This window comes from Oenanthe melanoleuca, chromosome 25, assembly GCF_029582105.1.
Source record: "Oenanthe melanoleuca isolate GR-GAL-2019-014 chromosome 25, OMel1.0, whole genome shotgun sequence".
NCBI lineage: Eukaryota > Metazoa > Chordata > Aves > Passeriformes > Muscicapidae > Oenanthe > Oenanthe melanoleuca.
This window is the reverse complement of record NC_079358.1, coordinates 9317046-9342821: the sequence shown is the minus strand read 5'-3', so window position 1 is coordinate 9342821 and position 25776 is coordinate 9317046. Positions and strand designations below refer to the sequence as shown.

At 59.5% G+C, this 25776-nt stretch overlaps 3 protein-coding genes and 2 long non-coding RNA genes across 5 annotated transcripts; all 5 read left to right on the top strand.

Annotated features, from left to right (window-relative positions):
• Positions 1–3964: 3964 nt before the first annotated feature.
• LOC130262655 (low affinity immunoglobulin gamma Fc region receptor II-like) lies at positions 3965–5749 on the top strand. Its single transcript, XM_056509972.1, has 6 exons — positions 3965–4036; positions 4258–4278; positions 4375–4591; positions 4879–5258; positions 5369–5513; positions 5676–5749. Exons 1-6 carry the CDS (start codon positions 3965–3967, stop codon positions 5747–5749), a joined length of 909 nt encoding a protein of 302 aa, XP_056365947.1.
• LOC130262654 (Fc receptor-like protein 2) lies at positions 5667–16893 on the top strand (the record flags this gene model as incomplete). The annotated part of the gene is made up of 2 exons (XM_056509971.1): positions 5667–6143; positions 16673–16893. Coding segments are annotated over exons 1-2 (522 nt in total), but the record flags the coding sequence as incomplete, so codon positions are not given.
• On the top strand, positions 13951–16210 carry LOC130263063 (Fc receptor-like protein 4). The gene is given in 6 exon segments (XM_056510533.1): positions 13951–13990; positions 14573–14593; positions 14682–14912; positions 15216–15470; positions 15570–15718; positions 15720–16210. Coding segments are annotated over 6 exon segments (981 nt in total). The 5' UTR covers positions 13951–13959; the 3' UTR covers positions 16014–16210.
• A 15-nt stretch (positions 16894–16908) lies between the features above and the next one.
• On the top strand, positions 16909–17578 carry LOC130263122 (uncharacterized). Its single transcript, XR_008842307.1, has 3 exons — positions 16909–16987; positions 17069–17152; positions 17556–17578. It is a non-coding gene; the product is annotated as an uncharacterized LOC130263122 (long non-coding RNA).
• A 1825-nt stretch (positions 17579–19403) lies between these two features.
• LOC130263118 (uncharacterized) lies at positions 19404–24736 on the top strand. The gene is made up of 4 exons (XR_008842303.1): positions 19404–20360; positions 23193–23293; positions 23823–24076; positions 24470–24736. It is a non-coding gene; the product is annotated as an uncharacterized LOC130263118 (long non-coding RNA).
• Positions 24737–25776: the final 1040 nt, after the last annotated feature.

The window sequence follows — 25776 nt, the reverse complement described above, 5'->3', positions numbered from 1 at the left end:
GTGTACCCTCTCTCCCTAGCTGGGGGGTATTGGGTTCTAACTTTGGGGCCTGTGACTCGTTCTGGTGCCGCACTGATCTTCCTTATCTCCTCCATCCTCTCTCTCATCTCACCTCTCAACTCTCTCATTTCCTTCACCTGCTCTTGGACCTCTTGGAGCTCCTTGATCACAGCAAAGACATTGACCTGCATTGGGCCATTCATCATACTTTCAAAATTTCTGAGCTTGCTGGCAACAGAACCCACGGTGGTTATCAGCATTAATCATTGCAATGAAGGTGGTATATTGAGATGGCCCCAGGGCTGCCAGATTCCACAGCATCTGCCCTGTGCACCTGACCCTGTCAGGGTCATTGTCATGCTGTCCATACCTCCCAAAGAGTACCTCTAATACTGCCACTTCTCTCAGCTGCTGGATTCCTTCCTCAAGAGTTTTCCAGCGCATTCTACGGTGGTGCTCCAGCATTCTCTCTTTGTGGACAAACCTCTCTCTCACACTCATTAAAAGCCGGTCCCAGAGGGAAAGGAGGCCTTGCTCCCTTATGAATATCTGGTCCACACCTGAATCCTGGGCCAAGGATCCTAAATTCCTGGCCTCAGTTCCATCCAGTTGCACACCTGTTCCCGTAAGGTCCCAGACCCGGAGTAACCAAGTTGTAAAAGGCTCACAGCCTTGCCGTGCAACGTCTTTACACAGGTTACAGAGACTATTGTATAAAAGTGTAAAAACTCATGACTCTGAGTCCAGCTTGGATGTAGCTTCGGCTGGGCTGTCGTAGTGCCCAAGGTGAATTCTTGGAAGGCCTTTTAGTAAATCCCTGCTTTATTCCTTTAACTCTATCTAGAATCTGTTCAGGTCCGCCTCCTTAGGCATCAGAATGAAGGGGTACTTTAACAGTTAAATGAATTTATTTGGATTAGGAAGATCAGTATCCCGGCTGAGAACCCCTGGGATGAGATCTTGGGAAGGACAGACGGAAATCCCGGTGGGTGAAGCTGCTGACAGAGGGGGAGGTGGGACCCCCAGGAGGAGCCCCCAGCTCAGAGGGACCGGGACCCTGTGCCGGCAGCCGCGGCTGCCATGGCACTGCCAGTGCCGGCGCTGTCATGGAGTGTGGGAGGTGTGACAGTGTCCCTGAGCCGACTGTCACAATGTGATGGAACTGACGGCTGGGATGTGTCTGAGCCCATTGTGACAGCGTGCCCGAAGACACTGTCGTGACATATCGGGAGTGACTATTGCCAGGCAGCTCCCCCAGCAGCTCCCGGGACTCACGGGATGTCCTGGAGCAGATATGGGATAGAGGGCAGGGGAGGTGGGTGCGGAAGCTCCAGAAGCTGGGAAGGGCAAATCCAAGGGATGGCAGAGATGGAATTGCTGCAGCCAAGAGGAGCCCGAGGCTGCGAGAGGAACAGCCCTGCAGGGAGGAAGGAGGGGCACGAGGGGCTCCGGAGATTCCCTGGCATCCCGTGGGGGTCCCTGGGGAGCAGAGACCCCCCTGCAGCCCTGCAGGAGCCCCCGGCAGAGCAGGGAGTGCCCAAAGGGCTGTGAGCCCAGTGAGAAGCCCCTGCTGGAGCACTTGGGACAGAGCTGCAGCCCATGGGAAGGACTCATGCTGGAGAAGTCCCTGGAGAAGGGTCTCCCGTGGAAGGCAGGGACCCCACCTTGGCTGAGCAGTGGCAGAAACAACCTGTGCTGAACTGCCCAGGGCCCCATTTTCATTGCCTTTAGCTGATGGAGGGAAGAGGGAGAGCCTGGGAAGGAGTTTGTGCTGGGGAGGTGTTTAGAAGGGTTTACTTGACTTCTCCTTATCCTGCTCTGATCTTGCCAGCAATCAATTCACTGAATATCTCTGATTCCAAGAGTGTTTCTCCTGTGGCAGGATTTGATGAGCGATCTCTCCTGGTGCTCCCAGGAACCCTTCATTCAATTTTCTCTCCCTGTTCAGATGCAAAAGACAGAGAGAAACCAGTGGGTGTGGGGGCATCCGGCCACTGCCAACCACAGCAAGGCAGGAAGGAGGAGGAGGGAAATGAACAGGTTGTTGAGGAGATTCTTATCTCTGCAGCATTTCTGGGGCTCTCTCAGTCCCTTGGGGACAGGCACCAAATGATCAATTGCTGCATTTCCAGACTGGTTCCCTCACAGCTGCCCCTGCAGGGGGGTTTCCAGCCAGACTTGCTCTGAAAACGATCAAAGGCCCACGCAGAGCCACTGCTTAGGCCTCACACTGGGTTCTGTGCTTCTTGCAGGGCTGAGCAAACCACAGCCAGGCCTTTTTTGGCCACAGAAAGAATTCCCACCTTTGCAGCAGCTTAAAAGCTGCGAGAATCAAAGCCAAGGGGCGGGGGGAGCCTCAGGTCCTGGCTGCCACCCGGGGCTGGCCAGAACAGGGCTGGCCAGTGCCCATCCCTGTGCACTGGGGCTGGGCCATGGCTGGGCCCCACACTGGGATGGCCACTGGCTTCAAGGAGCAGGAGTTTGGGAGCTTCTTCCTGCCTGAGGCTCCATTCCCCAGCTGCTCTTGCTGGCTCAGATCCTGCAGGGGATGAGTGAGAATGGAGAAGTCTGGAACCCCTAGATTCACCATCCCCCAGGACTTCCTCTTGGGAAGGATGTGTCTCCCTGAGACAGGATCCCCTCAGGCAGGACCCCCTGGATGTGCCCCCCAGGACAGAACCCACCCCGTGTGACTCTCAGCACCATTGGCCTCTTCCTTCTGCTGCCGGGGAGACAAAGTCAAAGTGTTGGGGGGCACAGCTGGACACCCCAATTCCCCACAGTCTCACCAACCCTCCCTGCAGACCCCTCAGGCCCTTTTGTCCCTCCCTGGGGTCCACCAAACCGGTTCCCTGCCCAGGTCTTCCTCAGGCATTCTGAGCCAGGAACTGGGGGTGAAGGAGCATGGCACAAAAGTGAAGAAAATAAGGAAAACAGAGAAATAAAGAGAGGAAAAAGTCAAGGGCAGGGAAGGGCACAGAAGGAGAGCAATGCAGGACCCCCATGTGATGCCTGCCCAGGAAATGAGCACTCGAGCATTGAGCCCTGGGTCACCCCAAAATCTGAGGCACCCTGTGAAGGAGCTGTGACTCCCTGGCACACTCAGCCACTGCCCATCCCTGGCACCCCCATTCCCCTGGGAAGCCAACAATGGAATCCTCATTCCTTATGTACCATCTCTCTGGGACCCCCATCCCTGGGATCCATCCCATGGTCCCAAATCCCTCGAGGGCACGTTGTTCTGGGACCATCATCCCTGAGTCTGAATCCACCCAATACTCGGGAGCCCCATTCCCATGGGACCCCATCCCTGGCACCCCAGTGCCCTGGACACCCATCCTTGGTGTCCACCCAAACAAAAACCCCTGCATCACCTCAGCCTCCAAATTCTGGCAAAATCCTGTCCCCAACATGTCCCACAATCCTTCCCATGTCCCACAAGGTCCCCACCCTGCCCCCATCCTGTCCACACCCTGCACCCACCAAGGGCCACCTACACATGAGGACAAGACGCCACCTCGCTTCCTGTCCCTTCATCCGAAGAGCCGCCAGCCAGGGGACAGGTGGCCACAGCAGCGAGTGACAGCCAGTGCCCATGGCCAGGGACACTGGGATGGCCGGGAAGGTGGCACTGCTCCTGTGGGGTGAGTGCCCTGGGCACAGGCCTGACACCCTGGGGATGGGTCCTGGTGAGGCAGAGAGTGGTGGGGAGGGGGCACAGGGGGGCCTGAGGTCCCCAAGGCCAACAGAGCCAGGGCATGGACCCCAGTGTGACCAGAGCTGTGGGGTGGCCATGGGGACAGGAACAGGGGAACTGGGATGTGGGGATGGGAACAGAGGGGTAGATATGTAGGGACAAGGATGTGGCAAGAGGAACCTTGGGGCTGGGGCAGCTGTGTGGACAGGGACAGGGAGACAGGGGTGCAGGGACAGAGACAAGGGCCAGGTCCCATGCAGATGGGCCATGAGGACAAGTACCATGAGAATGGGATCACAGGCACAGGGCTATGGGGATGTGGCCATGGGGACAGGTGCTGTAGGTCTGGTGGATGTGACCTGTGCACACATGGGGTGTCCACAGTGTCCCTATGTCCTGCCTCAGCCCAGGGTGACCAAGGTGTCCCTGTCCTCAAAACCTCCCTGCTACACCTGTGTTCCCATGGGGACAGTTTGGGGACAGACACCACACCAGGTCCTCCTGGTGCTGCTGTCCCTGCAGGGCCACCCCCACCCAGCCCTGTCCCTTCTCCCTTCCAGCCCAGACCCTCGGCCTCGCTGGTGAGTCCTCGGGGGATGCCATGTCCCCGCCCCGCTGTCTTCAGCCCCGTGGTGGCCCTGGCAGGCTGGTGTCCCCTGTCACCCACAGGTGCCCAGAGCACCCAGCTCCTGGTGGAGCCCCCCTGGACGCCGGCGGTGCTGTGGGACCGGGTGACACTGACCTGCCAGTGCTCGGGGACCGCCGGTGCCTGGTACAAGAACTTGCAGCGCTGGGGGCAGGAGGGACATGACAGCTTCAGTGTCACCGAGAACGGCACCTACCAGTGTGAGAGACCCGGCAGTGGGATCAGCCTCTCTGTGATGGTGTCAAATGGTGAGGGGGCTCTGAAATGCTCAGGATGGTTCCCTGATAGGTCTGAGTGAGGTCCATTCCATGGGTGGCCTCACAGCCATCGTGTGGTGAGACCCTGTCCCCTGAACACAGGGACATCCCAGGGTGATGGGACCCCGGTGGTGACAGCTGTGCCACGGGACTGTTCCTGGTGTCCCTGTGACCCTCCCGTGCAGTGGACACTCCACCCAGATGTCCCTGGTGCCATGGGCACCCACTTTGGACCTGTCTCGGGCTCCTCAGTGTGACGGGACCCTCCTGTCCCACAGAGCCGCTGGTGCTGCAGGCGCCAGCACGGGCACTGCTGGAGGGGGACACGGTGACACTGCGCTGCCGGGGCTGGCAGGACAACCCTGTCACCAAGGTGCGATTTTATAAGGACGAGCGGGATCTGGGGGAGTCCCTCGGGGGTACCGAGCTGTCCCTCTCCCACCTGGAGCTGCACAACAGCGGCCGATACCGCTGCGGGGGCTTGGTGGCCTCAGGAATTTCACTGTCAGCACCGGTGACAGTGACAGTACACGGTGAGTACCCCCACGGCTGGAGCCCCCAATATCCTGACACCCCCAAAGCCCCTTCTCAGTGGACTCAGTCACAGTCCCCACCCCCATCTCCTTCCCAGAGCTCTTCACGGTGCCGCTGCTGGAGGGTCCCCCCCGAGCTCACCGAGGGGTCCCCCTCAATCTCAGCTGCCTCAGCACCCCCAGCCCCCTGCGGCCCCCAGCCCCCCTCCTGTACCGCTTCTACCGGGACGGGCAGTCGGTGGGGGCCCCGCAGGGGTCCCCGCAGCTCCTGGTGCCCGCCGTGGGGGTCTCCCACTCGGGGAATTACAGCTGCGAGGTGCGCTCCGAGGGGGGGGGGGCCGTGCGGAAGAGCAGCGCCCGGCTCGGCGTCACGGTGCGCAGTGAGTGCGGGATGGGCACGGGGAGCCCCCACAGCCCTCCCAGGTCTCCCATCCCTGCTCAGCCCTCTGCGTGCTGCTCTGCCTTCCCAGCTCTCTCCCTGGGACCCCGCATTGTCTTCCACTTTGCCTGTATGTATTGCTGGGTCCCTCCATTGTCCACAGGTCCCACCACCCTTTTCTGGGTCACCATAATCTTCCCTTCAACCCTTTCCATATGTCCCCTCCCCGGTCTCTGACCCACCTTTTTCCTCTCTGGTTTCGCCTCATGTATCTCTGATCCTCCCAGTCCCTGCATCCTTCATTGCTTCCAGGTGTCCCCCACTCCTCTCATGTCCCCAATCCCTCCTGTGTCTCCCGCAGGGGTCCCGCTCTCGGGGGTGTCCCTGTCGGTGCAGCCCCCTGGGGGACAGGTGGCACTGGGGGACCGCCTGGTGCTGAACTGCAAGGTGGCCGTGGGGACAGGTCCCCTGTCCTTCTCCTGGCACCGGGGGGACATGAACGCACCAATGGGCACTGGCCCTCGCCTGGAGCTGCAGCATGTTGGGTATAATGACAGCGGCCAGTACCAGTGCCGAGTCAGCGACGGGGACAATGTGGTTGAGAGCCCCGCAGTGAACGTCACTGTCCTGGGTGAGCGGGACCCTTGGGCTGGGGGTGACCGTATCCACAGCATCCCTAATTCCACACATTCCCATTCCACCTCATCCCCTTCACACCATCCCCAGCTCAGCCCAGCTCACAGCCCCCACCACTGGGTGTCACAGACCAGGTGAAATGGGACTGTCTGGCTCCAGGTATCCCCGCCCAGGACATCCAAGCCATGCATCCCTAACCCAACTGTCACATCCCCCACTGCACATCAGGTCACATTCACCCTATTGAGCGGGACCCTCCCAGGGCACTGAGACCCTTGGCACTGAAGTGATGCCCCCGTTGATATGCCCTATGACACTCATCATACCCCACCCACGCCATTCCGTGCCCCCCACCAGCTGACGGCCATCCCCGCACTTTGACACAGCATCCACCATCCCACACTCACCTCACCCTCATCCCATCCTCATCCCCCACCCCTCATCCATCACATGCCCTCATCCCACACAATATGATGACCCCCAGCACCATGGGGTCACTGTCCTGGGTGAAGAAGACCCTCTGTCTCCAGGTGCCACCATGCAGACTCCCTCATCCCCCCACACCGTGTGCCAGCCCCTCCCTCCTGGCCTCAGCCCTCTCTGTATCCCCACAGTGCCCGTGACACCACAGGGACACTGGAACAGAGGTGAGGTCATGTGGTCACTGGGATTGCAGGAGCCCTGGAGTGGCAGGTGACCCTGATGTGTCCCTTCTGTCCCCAGCAGTGGCCGCAGGCCTTGGCGGGTCCCTCCTCTTCCTCCTCCTGCTCGTGGGTGGAGCTGTGGGCTGGCACCGGTGGAACAACATGGGTGGGTGACAATGAGGGACAATGGAGGCCCCAGGAAAGCTAGGGAACCATCTAAATGTGGGGGTGATGGGGTGGCATCTGCAGCTCCTGACGTGGGCTGGCCTGAGCACTGCAGTACTTGGGGTGATGTTGGAAGGCTTTGCAGGGATTTGGGGGATTCTTTCAGTGATCCTGGAGGAATTTCGAGGGTGCCTCTCCCTGCCATCCTTGAGCTTCTGGCGGCTCAGGGGGTCAAGAGCACTGGGGTGGTTCAGGGGTTCTGGAGGCACCAATGAAGCTCAGAGTTGCTGGGGAAAATTGAGGGTGCAGTGGGGTTTCAGAATTCCTAAGAGGGGTCAGGGCTCTTGGGACCTCACAGTTACCCCTCCTCTCTTTCCTTTGTAGCTGCCAGGAAGCTGCAGGAAAGGTGAGTGTGATGCTCCAACCACACTCTGGCCTTTGACCCTAACAACCAAGACCTCCCATTCCCTCCCACACATCCCCTTTATTCCCTCAGGGCCCCCCCGGAGCCCCCAGCTCCTCCAGAGGAGGGGGAGGTGCTGTACACCCACATCGTGAGCACCAAGCAGACGGGGGGTGAGTCTGGGCTGGGACACATGCAGAGGGACACGTCACCCATGAGTGTCCCCCTGCCCAGATGCCACAGCCAGTGTCTCTCACAGCATCCCCCCGTGCCACCACACTCCAGGATCCCCAGGTGACCTACGCGGAGCTGGCAGCAACCCATGGGCGACCACGGGAATGTGGGGACATCTATGGGAATGTGCTGTGACACTCAGGGCACGGCTGGGCACTGGGGGCTCTGTGGACACAGTGGGCACTGGGGCCTCTGGTTGCATGAGAGCACTGGGGATACTGGGGGCACCCCACTGTGTGGCAGTCACACGTGTGTGACTTCCCCACTGCTCCAGTGGTTGCCCAACATTCATGGGTAGTTGGGCATAAGTGGGAGATCACGGGTGAGGCTGCAAAGGGACCCCACAGCTCCCCATGCTCCCTGAACCGACAAGGACTTCCTCATCCCCATTCATCTTGCACTTATGGCTCCCCATTCCACATCCAAGTGCTCCCAGAACCCTTAGACACCTCCCCATTCCCTCCCCACTCTGCTGCCAGTATCCCCAAAGGCTCCCTATTTCCGCTCCCAGTGCATCTCCATTGCTCTCCAGGTGGTTCCTATTCTCTCTCCCAATGCCCCTGTACTCCCAGTGCCTCTGCAATGCCCCTCTCAGCACTCCCAGTACACCCACGGCTCCTCATCTCTCCTCCCAGTGCCAGGGGAACACAGGATCCTTTCCCCTTATTGGCACCAAAATGCAGTTTTTTGGCTCAACTGGCAGAGATGGCATTTCTTTGTTCAGCTCTGTTGGTCTTTAGGTATGGGATTCTCCAGTTTTGGGCTGCCACTATTGCTCTAGTACTCAAACCAGTGCTCTGGATTCCCTTCTCCCATGTCTCAAACCTCTCCTCTGCAGTTTTCCCCACATGATGATGTCACAAAAGCCCAGAGGTGTTCCATAGACTCCCCCTTTTCCAGGGCAGAGGGGATCAGGCCATGGCACAGAGTGGGGTGTCAGGGACAGGAAAAGCTGGATGTCTTGAGACATTTTGGAACACCTGTGTGTGGCAGAGCTGGGTCAGGCCGTGCTTTTGGTGACACAGGGCCCCGTGTGGCAGTCAGTCTGTCAGCCATGGCATGCTGGGGACAGTGTGACGCTCTGCCAAACTCAGCTCCTGAGTGGCCGAGTGACCAGGTGTCCCACCTTGGGAGTGGCCTGTGGTGGCCAAAAAGCTTAAATAGCAGAGGAAGAGGTGGCCAAGTGTCTGAGCCCTGGAAACTGTCTTGGTTTGAAACAGAAATGTCTGCCAAGGAAAGCAGGAACCGCCCTGGAATGGAAAAAGGGCGCCTCCCTCAAAATGTTATAACTGTGACAATTATGGGGCTTCCAAGTAAAAATGTAAGAAAAAGAATAGCAATTCATTACTAGGAAATTTACAGAACAGAACGGAAGAAACAACAAGACAAGAACAGAAATTTCCAACCGGCTCAGGGCTGTTTGTTCATATTTTGGTGCAGTTATGGCCACGGCCAGCAGGGGGCGCTGCAGGGAGCACTCCTGGCCAGCAGGGGGCGCTGCAGGGAGCACTCCCGGCCAGCAGGGGGCGCCCCGGTGCCAGCTCCAACCCCTCAGGGGCCATGGCGGCCTCGGGCAGGAGGGACGAGGCCAAATCGCTCCTTTGGCAAACTCACACTTTGCACCAACCGGTCCCGGCACCAGCACCGGCAGCGCCCGGGCAGAAGAGACGAAGGCAGCAGCTTGGATCCTGGTGCCCGGTGGCAGCGTAGCAGTGTCCCGGCCCAGGCACACACCCTGCGCAACACCCGCGACCGCTCTCCGTGATGGGAACGCAAGGAAGGCAGCGCCGAACCCCAGACAGGTCTCAGGCTTACAGCAGCACCTCTCGTGCCTTTCCACCACAATTCCTGAAAACCCTCAGCCTTTCACTGCCTTTTCCTCCTTCAGCCCTGGCACAGCAGCTCTGGGAATGTTGAATTCCCCTGGCATGTTGAGGAAAGCAGGTGCTCCTTGCTGACACTGCCAGGGCTCCTCAGGGGCTCCACAGCATGTTTGGAGCTGCTGCTCTTCCTGGGGCACTGCTGGTCCCGACACAGCAGCCTCAGGGGGAGGACAAGGAGGAGGCGGAGGAGGAAGAAGATGAAGGGGTGGAGGAGCAGACCATTAACGCGCTCCTGCAATTAGACCCAGCATTCCTGAAGTTCAGTCGTGCTTTTAACTATCCCTGTGCACAAACACACAATTCTGCAATCTCTCCCAGAGTTTTTTGGCTACCTGGGCAGCATTGGACTCATCTTGGGGCTCAGATTCCCCCAGCCATCCCCACAAGAAGTTTCTTTTCTGCCGGGAAGATTTTGGGGAGCTTCTCGACTTGGCCACTGCACAGGAAAGGGCTTTGGCCAGCCCTGCTCTGGCCAGCCCCAGGTGACAGTCAGGACCTGAGGCTCCCCCCGTCCCCTTGCCTTTGTTTCTCGCAGCTTTTGAGCTGCTGCAAAGGTGAGAATTCTTTCTGTGGCCAAAAAAGGCCTGGCTGTGGTTTTCTCAGCCCTGCAAGAAGCACAAAAGCCAGTGTGAGCCCAAGCCAGTGTGAGCTGGGTGCTCTGGGCACCTGCGGGTGACAGGGGACACCAGCCTGCCAGGGCCACCACGGGGCTGGGGACAGCAGGGCATGGACATGGTATCCCCTGAGGACTCACCAGCGAGGCCGAGGGTCTGGGCTGGAAGGGAGAAGGGACAGGGCTGGGTGGGGGTGGCCCTGAAGGGACAGAAGCACCAGGGAGACCTGGTGTGGTGCCTGTTCCCAAACTGTCCCCATGGGAACACTGGTGTAGCAGGGAGGTTTGAGGACAGGGACACCTCGGTCACCCTGGGCTGAGGCAGGACAAGAGGACACTGTGGACACCCCGTGTGTGCACAGGTCACATCCACCAGCCCTACAGCACCTGTCCCCACGGCCACATCCCCATGGCCCTGTGCCCATGATCCCATTCCCATGGCACCTGTCCCCATGGCCCATCTGCATAGGACATGGCCCTTGCCCCTGTCTCTTCATCCCTGTCTCCCTCCCTGTCCCAACAGCTGCCCCAGCCCCAAGGTTCCTTTTGCCACATGCCAGTCCCCACACCTCAACCCCCCTGTTCCCATCCCCACATCCCATTCCCCCTGTTCCTGTCCCCCTATACCTGTCCCCACGGCCACCCCACGACTCTGGTCACACTGGGGTCCATGCCCATGCCCTGGCTCTGTTGGCCTCGGGGAACCTCAGGGGACCCCACAGCCCCCCTGTGCCCCCTCCCCACCACTCTCTGCCTCACCAGGGCCCATCCCCAGGGTGTCAGGCCCGTGCCCAGGGCACTCACCCCACAGGAGCAGCGCCACCTTCCCGGCCATCCCAGTGTCCCCGGCCATGGGCACTGGCTGTCACTCGCTGCTGTGGCCACCTGTCCCCTGGCTGGTGGCTCTTCGGATGAAGGGACAGGAAGCGAGGGCAGGTCTTGTCCTTATAGGTGGACTCTTGGTGGGGGCAGGGTGGGGAAAGGTGGAGACAGGAAAGAGATATGGGACATGTCAGGGACCATATGGGATGGTCTGCAGACATGGTTGGGGATTGGAATTCCCAGTTGTGGGGCCTCAGGGCATGTCGGGGACCTAGGATGGATGTCCATGACAATGGGTGTCCAGGGAAATTGAAGTGCCACGTCCTTGGGGATTCCTGTCCTGGAGGTGGCAAATCCTTAGCACCTCTGTCCTGGGGTTGCTGATCATTCTCACTGCCCCCATTGGGCCCTGGCACCTCTGGGGTGCCCAGAATTTAGGGGACACCTGTGATGACCTTGCCCTGATGATGGGAAATCCCAGGTACATTTGGTGCCACAGCAATCTGTGGAAATGCCCATGTGTCCTTCAGGCTCTGATTCCTTGGTAAATCCACTGCACCCTGCCCTGAATTCCCCTGCCTGGGCACTCCCTTCTCCTGCTGGGACACCCTTGTGCCCCAGAGACACGTGTGGAGTCCCTGCTCCATATTTCCACACTTTTCCCTCTCTGCTGGTGTCCACATCCAGAACCCAAACATTCTTTCCAGAAGCTTCCAGAGGGCTGCAGGTTTTGTTCAGGGAGGAGGGTCCTTGTCACGTTGTTAAGCAGATCCTTGAGGGATTTGCAGCATTTCTGGGGCTCTCTCAGTCCCTTGGGGACAGGCACCAAAAGATCAATTGCTGCATTTCCAGACTGGTTCCCTCACAGCTGCCCCTGCAGGGGGGATTTCCAGCCAGACTTGCTCTGAAAAACATCAAAGGCCCTCGCAGAGCCACTTCTTGGACTCATACTGGCTTTTGTGCTTCTTGCAGGGCTGAGCAAACCACAGCCAGGCCTTTTTTGGCCACAGAAAGAATTCTCACTTTGCAGCAGCTCGAAAGCTGTGAGAATCAAAGCCAAGGGGTGGGGGGAGCCTCAGGTCCTGGCTGTCACCTGGGGCTGGCCAGAGCAGGGCTGGCCAATGCCCATCCCTGTGCACTGGGGCTGGGCCATGGCTGGGCCCCACACTGGGATGGCCACTGGCTTCAAGGAGCAGGAGTTTGGGAGCTCCTTCCTGCCTGGGGCTCCATTCCCCAGCTGCTCTTGCTGGCTCAGATCCTGCAGTGGACGAGTGAGAATAGAGAAGTCTGGAACAGGATTTCTCCCCAAACCAAATAAACCCAAATTGTCCCAATCCCACATGACAGAAACCCTCTGGGGGGATTTTGGGGAGCAGGCGAGGGAGGGGGAAGCTCCCCAAGAGCTTCACAAGTGTTTGGGGGGAGGGTCTCATCCATCTCCTGGTTGCCAGCGCTGAGGCCCTGCAGGAGTTTTGGCTGTGGGAGTGAGCTTTGGGTATTTTTGGGGTGTCTGTGCCCTCTCTGTTTCCCCCCCAATCAGCCCTGATGGGGTTTTTCACCCACAGAATGATCCTGGTGGGCTGTGCCATGGGACCGAGGTGCTGCTCCTGTGAGGGTTCCCAAATGGGGATTGAGGGCTCCCAGATGGGTGGGGGCAGCCAATGAGGGGGTGTAGTGTGGGTGGGTCACACCCTGAGTTGGGGCACCCCAGAGGTCACAGAGGTCCCAGTGCCCCACTGAGGACAGAGGGGGTTGGCAGGGCTCCCCTGCCTGGGACAGGGATCTCCAGGATGTGCCCTACCCTGGACAGGGACTTCCTCAGGGAATGTGTCCAGGGACCCTGCCCAGAACCGCCATCCCCCAGGAGAAGGTCTCCCCTTGTTAGATTTGTTACTACTGGGACAGAATCTGCCCAGAACGTGTCACCATCAGAACAGGATCCCCTCAGGCAGGACTCCCTGGATATTCCTCCCAGGACAGAACCCACCCCTGTGAGTAACCCCTGTGTTACTCTCAGCACAAACGGCCTCTTCCTTCTGCTGCTGGGGAGAGAAAGTGAAAGTGTTGGGGGGGCACAGCTGGACACTCCCATCACCCACAGCCTCCCCACCCCTCCCTGCAGACTCCCCACACCCTTTTCTCCCTCCCTGGGGTCCCCCCAGCCCATTCCCTTCCCAGGTGCTTCACAGGATTTCTGAGCCAGGAATTGGGAGTGAGGGAGCATGGCACAAAAGTGAGGCAAATAAGGAAAACAGAGAAATAAAGAGAGGAAAAAGTCGAGGGCAGGGGAGGGAACAGTAACAGAGCTACCCAGGACCCCCGTGTGATGCCTGCCCAGGAAACGAGCACCCCAGGGGGGCAGCGTTGGGACCTGGGTCACCCCAAAATCTGAAGCACCCAGGGAAGGAGCTGTGACCTTTGGACCTGCCCAGCTACTGCTCGTACCTGGCACTGCCCATTCCCCTGGAAATGCAGCCATGGGACCCCCATTCTTTCTGTCCCCCATTCCCTGGGACCCCAATCCCAGCACTGCTATTCCCTAGGATCTCCATTTCTAAGGACCCCCATCCTGGTAGTTCCAGCTCCTGGGACCCCCTCTGCCTAGGGACCATTATTCCACAAGGACACCCACTCCCCTGGCATCCCCACCCCTGGGATCCATCCATGATCACAAATCCCTGAAGGCCACCTTCATCTGGGACACTCATCCTTGAGTCTGAATCGACCTAACCCTTGTGACCCCCCTTCCCAAGGGACCCCATCCCTGGCACCCAGTGCCCTGGACACCCATCCTTGACTCCCTGCTCCACCTCAGACTTTAAATTCTGGCAACATCCTGTCCTCACCATGTCCCTCCATCACCCCCATGTCCCACAAGGTCCCCCCCCGCCCCCATCCTGTCCACACCCTGCCCCCACCAAGGGCCACCTACACATGAGGACAAGACCTGCCCTCGCTTCCTGTCCCTTCATCCGAAGAGCCGCCACCAGGGGACAGGTGGCCACAGCAGCGAGTGACAGCCAGTGCCCATGGCCAGGGACACTGGGATGGCCGGGAAGGTGGCGCTGCTCCTGTGGGGTGAGTGCCCTGGGCACGGGCCTGACACCCTGGGGATGGGTCCTGGGGAGGTAGAGAGTGGTGGGGAGGGGGCACAGAGGGGCTGTGGGGTCCCCTGAGGTCCCCAAGACCAGCAGAGCCAGTGGGGGACAGAGCCAGTAGCCCCTCAGTGTGACCAGGTTTTTGGGATGGCCCTAAGGACAGGAACAATGGAACTGGGATTGGGAGAGGGATGTTGAGACAGGGATGGGGGACAGGGATTCAGGGACAGGGATGTGGGGTTTGGCTGCATGCAGCTGGGGCATCTCTGGGGAAAGGGACAGAGGGGATGCACCGTGGGGAGGTGCCCACAGGGCTGGTGGGGATGACCTGTGCCAGCACGAGATGGCCACGTTGACTCCATTCCAGACGTGCCTGTGCCACCCAGACAAGTGAAACAGAGCTCTGCCCTGGGAGCCTCTGCAGACCTATTGAGGATCGTGCACTTTCCTACAAGAGGGTGTCCTCAAGGGGACATTTTGAGGACAGCCCCACACCCTGATCCTGGGTGCCACTCTCCCAACTGGGCCACCCCCACCCAGCCCTGTCCCTTCTCCCTTCCAGCCCAGACCCTCGGCCTCGCTGGTGAGTCCTCGGGGGATGCCATGTCCCCACCCCGCTGTCCCGAACCCCGTGGTGGCCCTGGCAGGCTGGTGTCCCCTGTCACCCACAGGTGCCCAGAGCACCCAGCTCCTGGTGGAGCCCCCCTGGACGCCGGCGGTGCTGTGGGACCGGGTGACACTGACCTGCCAGGGCTCGGGGACCGCCGCTGCCACCACCTGGTACAAGGACGGCCGGCGCTGGTGGAAGGAGCGACGACACAGCTTCACTGTCACCGAGAGTGGCACCTACAAGTGTCACAGACCCGGGACCAGGATCAGCTCCCCCATGATGGTGTCAAATGGTGAGGGGGGATCTGAAACGCTCAGGGTGGTTCCCTGATAGGTCGGGGTGGGCTCCACTCTGTGGCTGGCCTCACAGCCCTCGTGTGGCGAGAGCCTGTCCCCTGAACACAGGGACATCCCAGTGCATCCCAGTGTGGTGGGACCCCCGTGGAGACAGCTGTGTCACAGAGCTGTTTGCTCCTGGTGTCCCGCTGACCCTCCCTTGCAGTGGACACTCCACCCAGATGTCCCCTGGTGCCACGGGCACCCACTTTGGACCTGTCTCGGGCTCTTCAGTGTGACTGGAACCTCCTGTCCCACAGAGCCGCTGGTGCTCCAAGCGCCAGCACGGGCACTGCTGGAGAGGGACACGGTGACACTGCGCTGCCGGGGCCGGCAGGACAGCTCTGTCACCAAGGTGGGATTTTACAAGGACGAGCGGGATCTAGGGGAGTCCCTCGGGGGCACCGAGCTGTCCCTGTCTCCTCTGCAGCTGCACAAAAGCGGCCACTACCGCTGCGGGGGCTGGGTGGCCTCAGGAATGTCACTGTCAGCACCGGTGACAGTGACAGTACACGGTGAGCATCCCCACTGCTTGAATTCGAATATCCTGACATCCTCAAAGCCACTTCTCAGTGGACTCAGAGTCACAGACCCCACGCCCAACTCTTTCCCAGAGCTCTTCACGGTGCCGGTGCTGGAGGGTCCCCCCGAGCTCACCGAGGGTTCCCCCCTCAATCTCAGCTGCCTCAGCACCCCCAGCCCCCTGCGGCCCCCAGCCCCCCTCCTGTACCGCTTCTACCGGGACGGGCAGTCGGTGGGGGGACCCGCAGGGGTCCCCGCAGCTCCTGGTGCCCGCCGTGGGGGTCTCCCACTCGGGGAATTACAGCTGCGAGGTGCGCTCTGAGGAGGGGGCCGTGCGGAAGAGCAGCGCCCGGCTCGGCGTCACGGTGCGCAGTGAGTGCGGGATGGGCACGGGGAGCCCCCACAGCTCTCCCAGGTCTCCCATCCCTGTTCAACCCTCTGCGTGCTGCCCTGCTTTCCCAGCTCTCTCCCTGGGTCCCTGCATCGCCTCTCCTGGTGCCTGCATCCCTCATCAGGTCCCCTCAGCCCCTTCCTGAGTGCAACTGTGTCTATCTGAGGTTCCTGCATTGTCAATAGGTCACCATCCCTGTCAGGGCACTCAAAATCTTCCCTTCAATCCTTTCCTGGTGTCCCCTCTCTGAATATCCTATCTGTCCCTGAGGTCACTTCCACCCCGTTCCAAGCCTCCCCACCGTCTTCTTCCTCACTGGGATCCCGACACCCCTCTTAGATCCTCCCCGAATCGCTCACTGCTTCCTGGTGTCCCCTATTCCTCCCATGTCCCCAGTCCCTCCTGTGTCACCCCGCAGGGGTCCCGCTCTCGGGGGTGTCACTGTGTGCACAGACCCCCGGGGGACAGGTGGCACTAGGGGACCGCCTGGTGCTGAGCTGAACGGTGGCCATAAGGACAGGTCCCCTGTCCTTCTCGAGCAGGGGGGCTTGGGGACAAGACTGGGCACCGACCCTCACTTGGACCTGTGGCACCAAAATAGGGGCTAGTATGCGTGGTGACACCGTGGCTGACCGTGTCCCCCTGAATGTCACCATCTTGGGTGAGAGGGACCCCGGGCTAGGAGTGACTCTGCCCATGGCATCCCCTTCCCACCCATCCCAACCTTATCCCCCACTCCGGCTCCTTCTCCCTAGCAGGTGCCAGCCCCTGTCCTTGGCCTCAGCCCTGTCTGTGTCCCTGCAGTGCCCGTGGCCAATGCCACCATCACCCCCGGTCCCCCGGCTCTCCAGGTGCACCCAGGTGACCCCGTGACCCTGCGCTGCTCGGTGCAGGTGGGCTCAGCCCCTGTCACCTTCACCTGGCTGCATGATGGGCAGGAGGTTGGCCAGGGTCCCCTCCTGGAGCTTGAGGCCGTCGATGTGGGACATTTGGGCACCTACCAGTGCGTGGCCAGCAACCAGCTGGGACAGGATGGGCAACGCGTGTTCTGGGCACTCAGCCCAGAGCTGGCCCTGGAGGTGACACCACAGGGAACCATTGGACACCGCTGGAACACAGGTGGGGAACTCAGGGGTCATTGGGATTGCAGGACCCCTGCAGTGAGAGGTGACCCTGATGTGTCCCTTCTGTCACCACCAGTGGCCGCAGGCCTTGGCGGGTCCCTCCTCTTCCTGGTCCTGCTCGTGGGTGGAGCTGTCAGTTGGCACCGGTGGAACAACATGGGTGGGTGACAATGGGGACAATGGAGGCCCCAGTGAGCTTGGGGGCCACCAAAATGAGGAGGTGATGGGGTGACACCCAGAGCCTCTGACGAGGGCTATGCAGAGAACTCAAGACCTTTGCTCAGGGCCCTAAATGATTCGGGGTGGTGCTGGAAGCCTTGCAGGGATTTCGGGGGTTCTTTCAGTGATCCTGGAGGAATTTGGAGCGTCTCCCTCCCAGCCAGGCTTGAGCTTCGGGGGGCTTAGGCAGCCTAGAGCACTGGGATGATTCAGGGATTCTGGGGGGCACCAGAGGTGCTCAGGGGTCCTGGGGAAAATTGAGGATGCAGTGGACTTTGAGGAGTCCTGAGAGGGGTCTGGGCCCAGGGTACCCCACAGTTACCCCTCCCCTTTTTCCTTTGCAGCTGCCAGGAAGCAGCAGGAAAGGTGAGTGTGATGCTCCAAGCACACTCTGGCCTTTGACCCCAACCCCCAAGACCTCCCATTCCCTCCCACATATCCTCTTTATTCCCTCAGGGCCCCCCCCAGAGCCCTCAGCCCCCCCAGAGGAGGGGGAGGTGCTGTACACCCACGTCGTGAGCACCAAGCAGACAGGGGGTGAGTCCAGGCTGGGACACACGCAGAGGGACACGTCACCCATGAGTGTCCCCCTGCCCAGATGCCACAGCCAGTGTCTCTCACAGTGTCCCCCCGTGCCACCACACTCCAGGATCCCCAGGTGACCTACGCGGAGCTGCCAGCAACCCATGGGCGACAACGGACATACGGGGACATCTATGGGAATGTGCTGTGACACTCAGGGCAAGGCTGGGCACTTGGAGTACTGCAGGCACTGGGGGACTCTTGGCACACTGGGGGACCCCACACATGGGCAGCGTGTTTCCCTTCCACTGCTCCTGTGGGTGCCAAACATTCACGTAGAGGTGGGCACAATGGGGGGTCACATGTGAGGCTGCACAGGGCACCCAGAGCTCCCCACGCCCCCTGAACCCCCAAGGGCTTCCCCACACCCCTCCCACTACCAGCAGTGGTTCCCCATTCCACATCCAAATACTCACAGAACCCTTAGAAATTTCCCCATTCTCTCCACATTGTGCTCCTTGTACTCACAAGGGCTCCCTATTTCTCCTCCCAGTGCCTCTCCATTGCTCCCAGTAGATCCAGGTGGCTCCCATTCTCTCTCCCAGTACCCCTGTACTGCTAGTGGCTCTGCAATGCCCCTATCAGCACTCCCAATACACCCACGGCTCCTCATCTCTCCTCCCAGTGCCTGGGGAACACAGGACTCATTGCCCTCTTATTGGCACCAAAATGCAGCTTTTTGGTTCAACTGGCAGAGATGTTGCTTCTTTGTTTAGCTCTGTCAGGCTTTAGGAATGGGATTCTCCAATTTTGGGCTGTCATTACACACCAGTGTTCTGGATTCCTTCTCCTCTGTCTCAAACCCCTCCTGTGCCGTGGTCCCCACATGATAATGTCACAAAGGCCCTGAGGGCGTTCTTCAGCCTCCCTGTTTTCCAAGGCAGTCAGGTTCAGGCCATGGCACAGGGTGGGGTGTCAGTGTCAGGAAAAGTTGGATATCTCGAGACACTTTGGAACACCTGTGTGTGACAGGGCTGGGCCAGGCCTTGCATTTCAGTGACACAGGGCCCCGTGTGTCAGTCGGTCTGTCAGCCATGGCACACTGGGGAGAGTGGGATGCTCTGCCGAACCCAGTTCCTGAGTGGCTGAGTGATCAGGAGTCCCACCTTGGGAGAGGGCATTTGGTGGCCCAAGGGATAAAAAGGCAGAGCATGAGGTGGCCAAGTGTCTGACCCTGTCTGCTCTTGGAGAGTCTGCCTCATCTGGAACACTGGAACACTGGAATCCAACAGGAGTTGGAAACTGTCTTGGTTTGAAAGAGAAACCTCTGCGAAGGAAAGCAGGAACCTTCCTGGAATGGAAAGAGGACCCATCCCTCAAAATGTTATAACAGACAATTATGGGGCTTCCAGGGAAAATTGTAAGAAAAGATAGAACAGATAAATGCTAGGAAATTTACAGAACACAACAGAATAAACAGCAAGACAAGAATAGAAATTTCCAACGCGCTCAGGGCTGTTTGTTCATCTTAGGTGCAGTTATGGCCACGGTCATAAGGGGGCGCTGCAGGGAGCACTCCCGGCCAGCAGGGGGCGCTGCAGGGAGCACTCCCGGCCAGCAGGGGGCGCTGCAGGGAGCACTCTCGGCCAGCAGGGGGCGCTGCAGGGAGCACTGCCGGCCAGCAGGGGGCGCCCCGGTGCCAGCTCCAACCCCTCAGGGGCCATGGCGGCCTCGGGCGGGAGGGACGAGGCCAAATCGCTCCTTTGGCAAAATCACACTTTGCACCAATCGGTCCCGGCACCAGCACCGGCAGCGCCCGGGCAGAAGAGACGAAGGCAGCAGCTTGGATCCTGGTGCCCGGTGGCAGCGTAGCAGTGTCCCGGCCCAGGCACACACCCTGCGCAACACCCGCGACCGCTCTCCCTGATGGGAACGCAAGGAAGGCAGCGCCGAACCCCAGGCAGGTCTCAGGCCCACAGCAGCACCACTCATGCCTTTCCATTCCTGAAAACCCTCAGCCTTTCACTGCCTTTTCCTCCTTCAGCCCTGGCACAGCATCTCTGGGAATGTTGAATTCCCCTGGGATGTTGAGGAAAGCAGGTGCTCCTTGCTGACACTGCCAGGGCTCCTCAGGGGCTCCACAGCACGTTTGGAGCTGCTGCTCATCCTGGGGCACTGCTGGTGCCGACACAGCAGCCACAGCGGGGGGGAGGAGGAGGAGAGGGAGGAAGAGCAGACCCTCAACGACCTGTGGTAATTCAGCCTGGGTCTACTGCAGTTCAGCCGTGCTGCTAAACCATCCCTGTGCACAAACACCCAGCTCTGCTGCCTCTCCTGGGGACTTTGGGCTGCTGTGGCAGCACTGGACACATTTTGGGGCTCAGGTGCCTCCAGCTCTGCCCACAAGGAGCTGGTTTGGCTGCCGGGAAGGTTTCCTGCAGCTTTTTACGAGTGCTGGGCATGGTTCAGTGCCTGTAGCTGTGGCCGGTGCTTCACACTGGCCGGCCAGGAATGCTGAGCTGGAGCAGCTGCTGAGGCAGGAGCGGCTGGAGCAGGTGCCCCACGGGAACAGCACCTGGCCATGCAGATGGAGCAGGAGCGCCGGGAACTCCACTCCGGGTGCTCAGGTGAGGCCCAGGGGCCGGGACATGGTGGGGCACCCCTTGACATTGCTGCTGCACTGAGATTTTGGGACAGAGCAGTGACACCCATGGGGCTCCAAAGCCGCTCAGGCTCAGGCACAGCCTCAGAGGAGGTCCCAGAACCGGCCTTGGGAATGATTCGGCGCTCCTGGGCTTGTTCCCGACAAAAGGCAGCGCTCCGGAGCGGACGGGGCATCCCGAAGGATCAGCCCGGGCTGCTGGAGCCCGAGTGCTGCTGGCAAGGACGGCGTGAGGGAGCCGGGCCCGGCTCAGCCGGCGCTGCCGGGGAACGTCTCATCCCCCAGGAGCTCCGGAGCCTCTGCCGGGGCCGGCGCTGTCGGGGGCACGACCAGAGGGGTCGGGGGGCACCGGGTGCGAGGGGCCGGGATGGAGGGACAGGGACTGCACTGGGAAGGAGAAGGATTTGACAGGAAAGCCTCGCAGATATGTATGTATAACAGAAACATCTTTGAATGTAGAATCTGAAGAAGGTATAGAAATGATAGCATGTTTTGTTGTAGAGGAAAAGAATTGCTGAGCCAGTCTGACTGGGTAACTAAGAAGGCAAAGAGCAAGTGAGTTGGAAGGGGCTTTTATGACTTAGAGCAGAAAGATTTTCACAGACAAAGAAAAATGCCATTCTGGAAGTAGAGATACGATCTCAGAATTTTCCACTGCAAGAAAACTGAAAAACAACTTCTAGCTTAAACTCTACCATACTAAGTTTTTGTGCTTGGAAAATAGTAACATGAATATGATAATGTAAGTAGTTGTGGTAGACTATAGGTAACAGTAAAGGTATTGATTGGTTATCATGTTTCAAGATGCTCTGTAATGAAAAGTATATAATGCATTGTAACTGGAAATAGAAGAAGCTTTCAGAAAAACCACAGGGCTCGGCTCTTGTCACCCACTACCCGTGAATTACTGCATCATTTGAATATAATAAACAGCATTTTAAAGAGCCCGCCTGGAGTTCGCATCCCTCATTTTAGGCTCTTACAGGGACCAAACTGGGGAGCCCCAGGGTGCAGGGGCAGGTGTGGGGCAGAGCCCTGGCTATTCCCTGTGCCCTGTGCAAGTGAGGAGAGCAGAGATGGAGCAGCTTTGGGGACATCAGCAATGCAGACAGGGTCATTCCCCACAGCCCCACCACGGCCAAGGGCAGAGCCCCTGCTCGATATTTTCACACTTTTCCCTCTTGTCTGGCAGCCCAAACATTCTCCCCAGGAGGTTCCAAAGGGGTGCAGGTTTGAGACAGGAAGGAGGAGGGTCCCGGTCAGGTTGTTGAGCAGATTGTCATTGCAGCAGTCCTGGGGCTCTCTCAGTCCCTTGGGGACAGGCACCAAAAGATCAATTGCTGCATTTCCGGACTGGTTCCCTCACAACTGCCCCTGCAGGGGGATTTCCAGCCAGCCCTGCTCTGAAAACCATCAAAGGCCCACGCAGAGCCACTGCTTGGGCTCACACTGGCTTTTGTGCTTCTTGCAGGGCTGAGCAAACCACAGCCAGGCCTTTTTTGGCCACAGAAAGAATTCTCACCTTTGCAGCAGCTCAAAAGCTGCCAGAATCAAAGCCAAGGGGGCGGGGGGAGCCTCAGGTCCTGGCTGCCACCTGGGGCTGGCCAGAGCAGGGCTGGCCAATGCCCATCCCTGTGCACTGGGGCTGGGCCATGGCTGGGCCCCACACTGGGATGGCCACTGGCTTCAAGGAGCAGGAGTTTGGGAGCTCCTTCCTGCCTGGGGCTCCATTCCCCAGCTGCTCTTGTCTGCTCAGATCCTGCAGGGGAGGAGTGAGAATGGAGAAGTCCGGAATCCCCAGAGCCACCATCCCCCAGGACAGGACCTCTTCCTTCTGTTGCAGGAGAGAGAACATGAAAATGTGTGGGGGAGGGCCACAGGCCAACAGCTCTGTCCCCCACAGCCTCCTCAACTGTCCCTGCACCCCCTCTACCCCCTTATCTCCTACCCTGGGGTTCCCCCAACCCATTGCCTGCTCAGGTGTCCCCCAGGATCACCAAGGCACAGACTGCAGGGTTGTGAAATTGAGGAATTAAAAGAAGGAAATTGAAATGAAGGGAGGAAAAAGCCTCTGGGTGTGGGGGGGCCATGGGGCGGGCACAGACCAAGAGCCCCTTGGAATCTGCCTTTGGGGTTGGGGTGACCCCCCAAAACATGGACACTGTGGGGGACAGCACTGAGCCCTGGGTCTCCACAACAACTGAAGCACCCAGGGAAGGAGCTGTGACCCATGGGCCCACCCAGACGCTGTCCATCCCTGGCACCCCCATTCCACTGGGAATCCAATAAAGAGACCACAATTCATTATGATCCCCCCTTCCCTGGGACCCCCATCCCAGGACTACCATTCCCCAGGGTCTCCATGGGCCAGGACCCCCATTAGCAAGGAACCCTTTCCCTCAGATTCCAGCCCTTACAATCCCCCTTTCCTGAGAACCTTGATTCTCCCAGGACCCCTAATTCCCCTGGCACCCTCTTCTCTGGGACCTCCATCCATGACCCCAAATCCCTGCAGCCCCCGTGGCCATGGGACTCCCATCTCTGAGTCATCCCAACTCTGGTGAATCCCACTCCTCAGGACACCCATTCCTCTGAATACCAATCCCTGGCTCCCTACACCCTCTGAGACTTCCACTCATGGGAACTCCATGTCCCACTTGTGCCACCCAGCCTTGTCCCCAGCCTGTCCCCACCCTGCCCACAGCCTGTCCCCTGCCTGTGGCCACCCTGCCCCCACCAAGGGCCACCTACACAATGAGATGAGACCTGACCTTGCTTCCTGTCCCTTCATCCAAAGAGCCGCCAGCCAGGGGACAGGTGGCCCCAGCAGCGAGTAACAGCCAGTGCCCATGGCCGGCGACACTGGGATGGCCGGGAAGGTGGCGCTGCTCCTGTGGGGTGAGTGCCCCAGGCATGGGCCTGACACCCTGGGGATGGGCCCTGGTGAGGCAGAGAGTGGTGGGGAGGGGGCACAGAGGGGCTGTGGGGTCCCCTGAGGTCGCCAAGGCCAGCAGAGCCCGTGTATGAGTTGACTGGGGTTGTGGAGTGGCCATAGGGACAGGAGTGAGGGGACAGGAGCGTGGGGACAATAATAGTGGGACAGGGATTTGGGGAGGCATCATGGAGCTGTTAGAGATGACCTGTGCCAGCATGGGGTGGCCATGGCATCCCCAATTCTGGGGTGCCCGCGTGCCCCCATGTCCTGCTGGAGCATGGGGTGACTTTGGTTTCCCTGTCCCTGAGGGATCTGTGCCACACAAGGACAGTTTGAGGACAGACACCACACTCTGTGTCCCTGTGCTGCTGCCACCCCCACCCAGCCCTGTCCCTTCTCCCTTCCAGCCCAGACCCTCGGCCTCGCTGGTGAGTCCTCAGGGGATGCCATGTCCCCCCCCCGTTGTCCCCAGCCCCGTGGTGGCCCTGGCAGGCTGGTGTCCCCTGTCACCCACAGGTGCCCGGAGCACCCAGCTCCTGGTGGAGCCTCCCTGGACGCCGGCGGTGCTGTGGGACCGGGACACACTGACCTGCCAGTGCTCGGGGACCGCCGGTGCCACCTCCTGGTACAAGGGTGGGTGGCTCTGGCGGAAGAAGGGACCCGAGCGCTTCACTGTCACCGAGAGTGAACATACACGTATGGCAGACCTGGCACTGGGCTCAGCCCCTCTGTGAGGGTGTTAAATGGTGAGCGGGGATGTTTGCCCTGGCACCCTTGAGGTCCCCAAGAGTTCTGGGTGGGCTCCATTCCCGGGTCACACCGCTCATGTGACCAGAGCCTGTCCCCTGCACACGGGGACATTCCAGAGCATCTGTCCTGGGGTGACGTTGCAGTGCTCTGTATCCCCAAATCGTGTGTGTTGCTCATGCCTGGAGGGTTTGTTTTGTCTAGCCAGGCAGCGTCCCTCCCACCCCGGGCTCTAGTGGCTGCCGCCTGCCTGCTGGCAAGCCCCCCCACCATCCTCTCTGCTGCTGCTGCTGCTGCTGCTGCTGCTCGGCTTTTGGCTCAGTAGTTTGCTTTTGCTGCTTGCTCGCTTTTCCCCCTTCCCTTTTTTGCTTCGCTTTATTTTTTCTTATTAGCTAGGAATACCACTGGACATCAAGAAAATCCCTGGACGTCTGTTCGTGACAAGAAATTTGCGTTTCTGCCCTTCCCAGCGCTGGAGACATTCCGAGCTTGATCATCTACTTGGATGGGTGAAGTTTTTCCTGCGTCACTCTTGGCTGCTTTTTTTCTTCTGTGTGTTGGGGAGTGCTTTTTTCCCTGTGTGTTTGCTAAATAAACAAGTTTTTTCCACTTTTCCCCTGAGGAAATCCTTCCCGAACCCGGTGGGGGGAGGGGGAGGAGTTTGGGGAGTTTGTTTGTTAGGGAGCTCCTCTTGGAGATTCTTCTCCTAATTTGTTCTAAACCAGGACAGCATGCCAGTGCACTGAGATGCCCTGTTGCAATGGGGGACCCTGGTGCTCCCAAAGCCTTTGGGATCCCACAGACTCCCCAGATGTGACAGGTCCTTCCTGTCCCACAGAGCGCCTTGTGCTGCAGCTGCCGGCACGGGCGCTGCGGGAGGGGGACACGGTGACACTGCGCTGCCAGGGCTGGCAGGATGGCACGGTCACTGGAGTACGGTTTTACCACAGGGACAAGGATCTGGGGGGCCCCTCTGTGGGACCGAGCTGTCCTTGTCCCCCCCTGCAGCTGCACCACAGTGGCTGCTATCGCTGCGGGGGCTGGGTGAGCTCTGGGCCATCACCGTGCTGGGAGAAGTCAGCACTGGTGACAGTGACAGTGACAGTACATGGTGAATGTGGGAATGGGGATGCGAAACCCCAGCATCTTCCCAGCTTTCTTCCACCAGTGCCTGGGTCCCTCCTCCCTCCTTCTGTCCATCCCTGGGTCACCCAGACCTTCCCATGTCATCTTGGTTCCCTCCATCTTTGTCCTTGTTCCTCTCCAGGCCCCCATCCCTGCCTGGCATCCCATACCCCTTCTGCGTTCCCAGCTCCATCCTCTGCTGTCCCTTCCCTACTTGGCTTGCTTCCACCCCTCCCTGAGCTCCCCTCATTGCTCTCTGAGCCACCCCACATCCATCCCTGGGTCCCCTCTGTCCTATCTCATCCCTGTCCCTCACCTCTGCCTGTCTCAACTCCACCCCACTCTGGGTCCACTTCTCCCTCAACAGGGTCTCCTCCCACCCCACCGTACTCCCCTCCTGCCACTCCCCATATCTCTCACCCTTCCCAGATCCCTGTCCAAGTTTAGGACAAAACTGGGGGAAAACCTCCAAAGGAGCCCCCCAGAATAAACCCCCCTCACAATTCCTCCCCCCCACTGGGCTCAGAGAGAATTTTACTCGGGGGGAAAAGTGGAAAAAACTTGTTTATTAACA

Bases quoted from the DNA above. Each gene is read 5' to 3' on its own strand.
- LOC130262655 (XM_056509972.1), top strand. From the start codon at position 3,965: ATGAGGACAAGTACCATGAGAATGGGATCACAGGCACAGGGCTATGGG. The intron at 4,037-4,257 runs GTAGGTCTGGTG...TCTCCCTTCCAG, and splicing joins TGGCCATGGGGACAGGTGCT to CCCAGACCCTCGGCCTCGCT. The intron at 4,592-4,878 runs GTGAGGGGGCTC...CCTGTCCCACAG, and splicing joins CTCTGTGATGGTGTCAAATG to AGCCGCTGGTGCTGCAGGCG.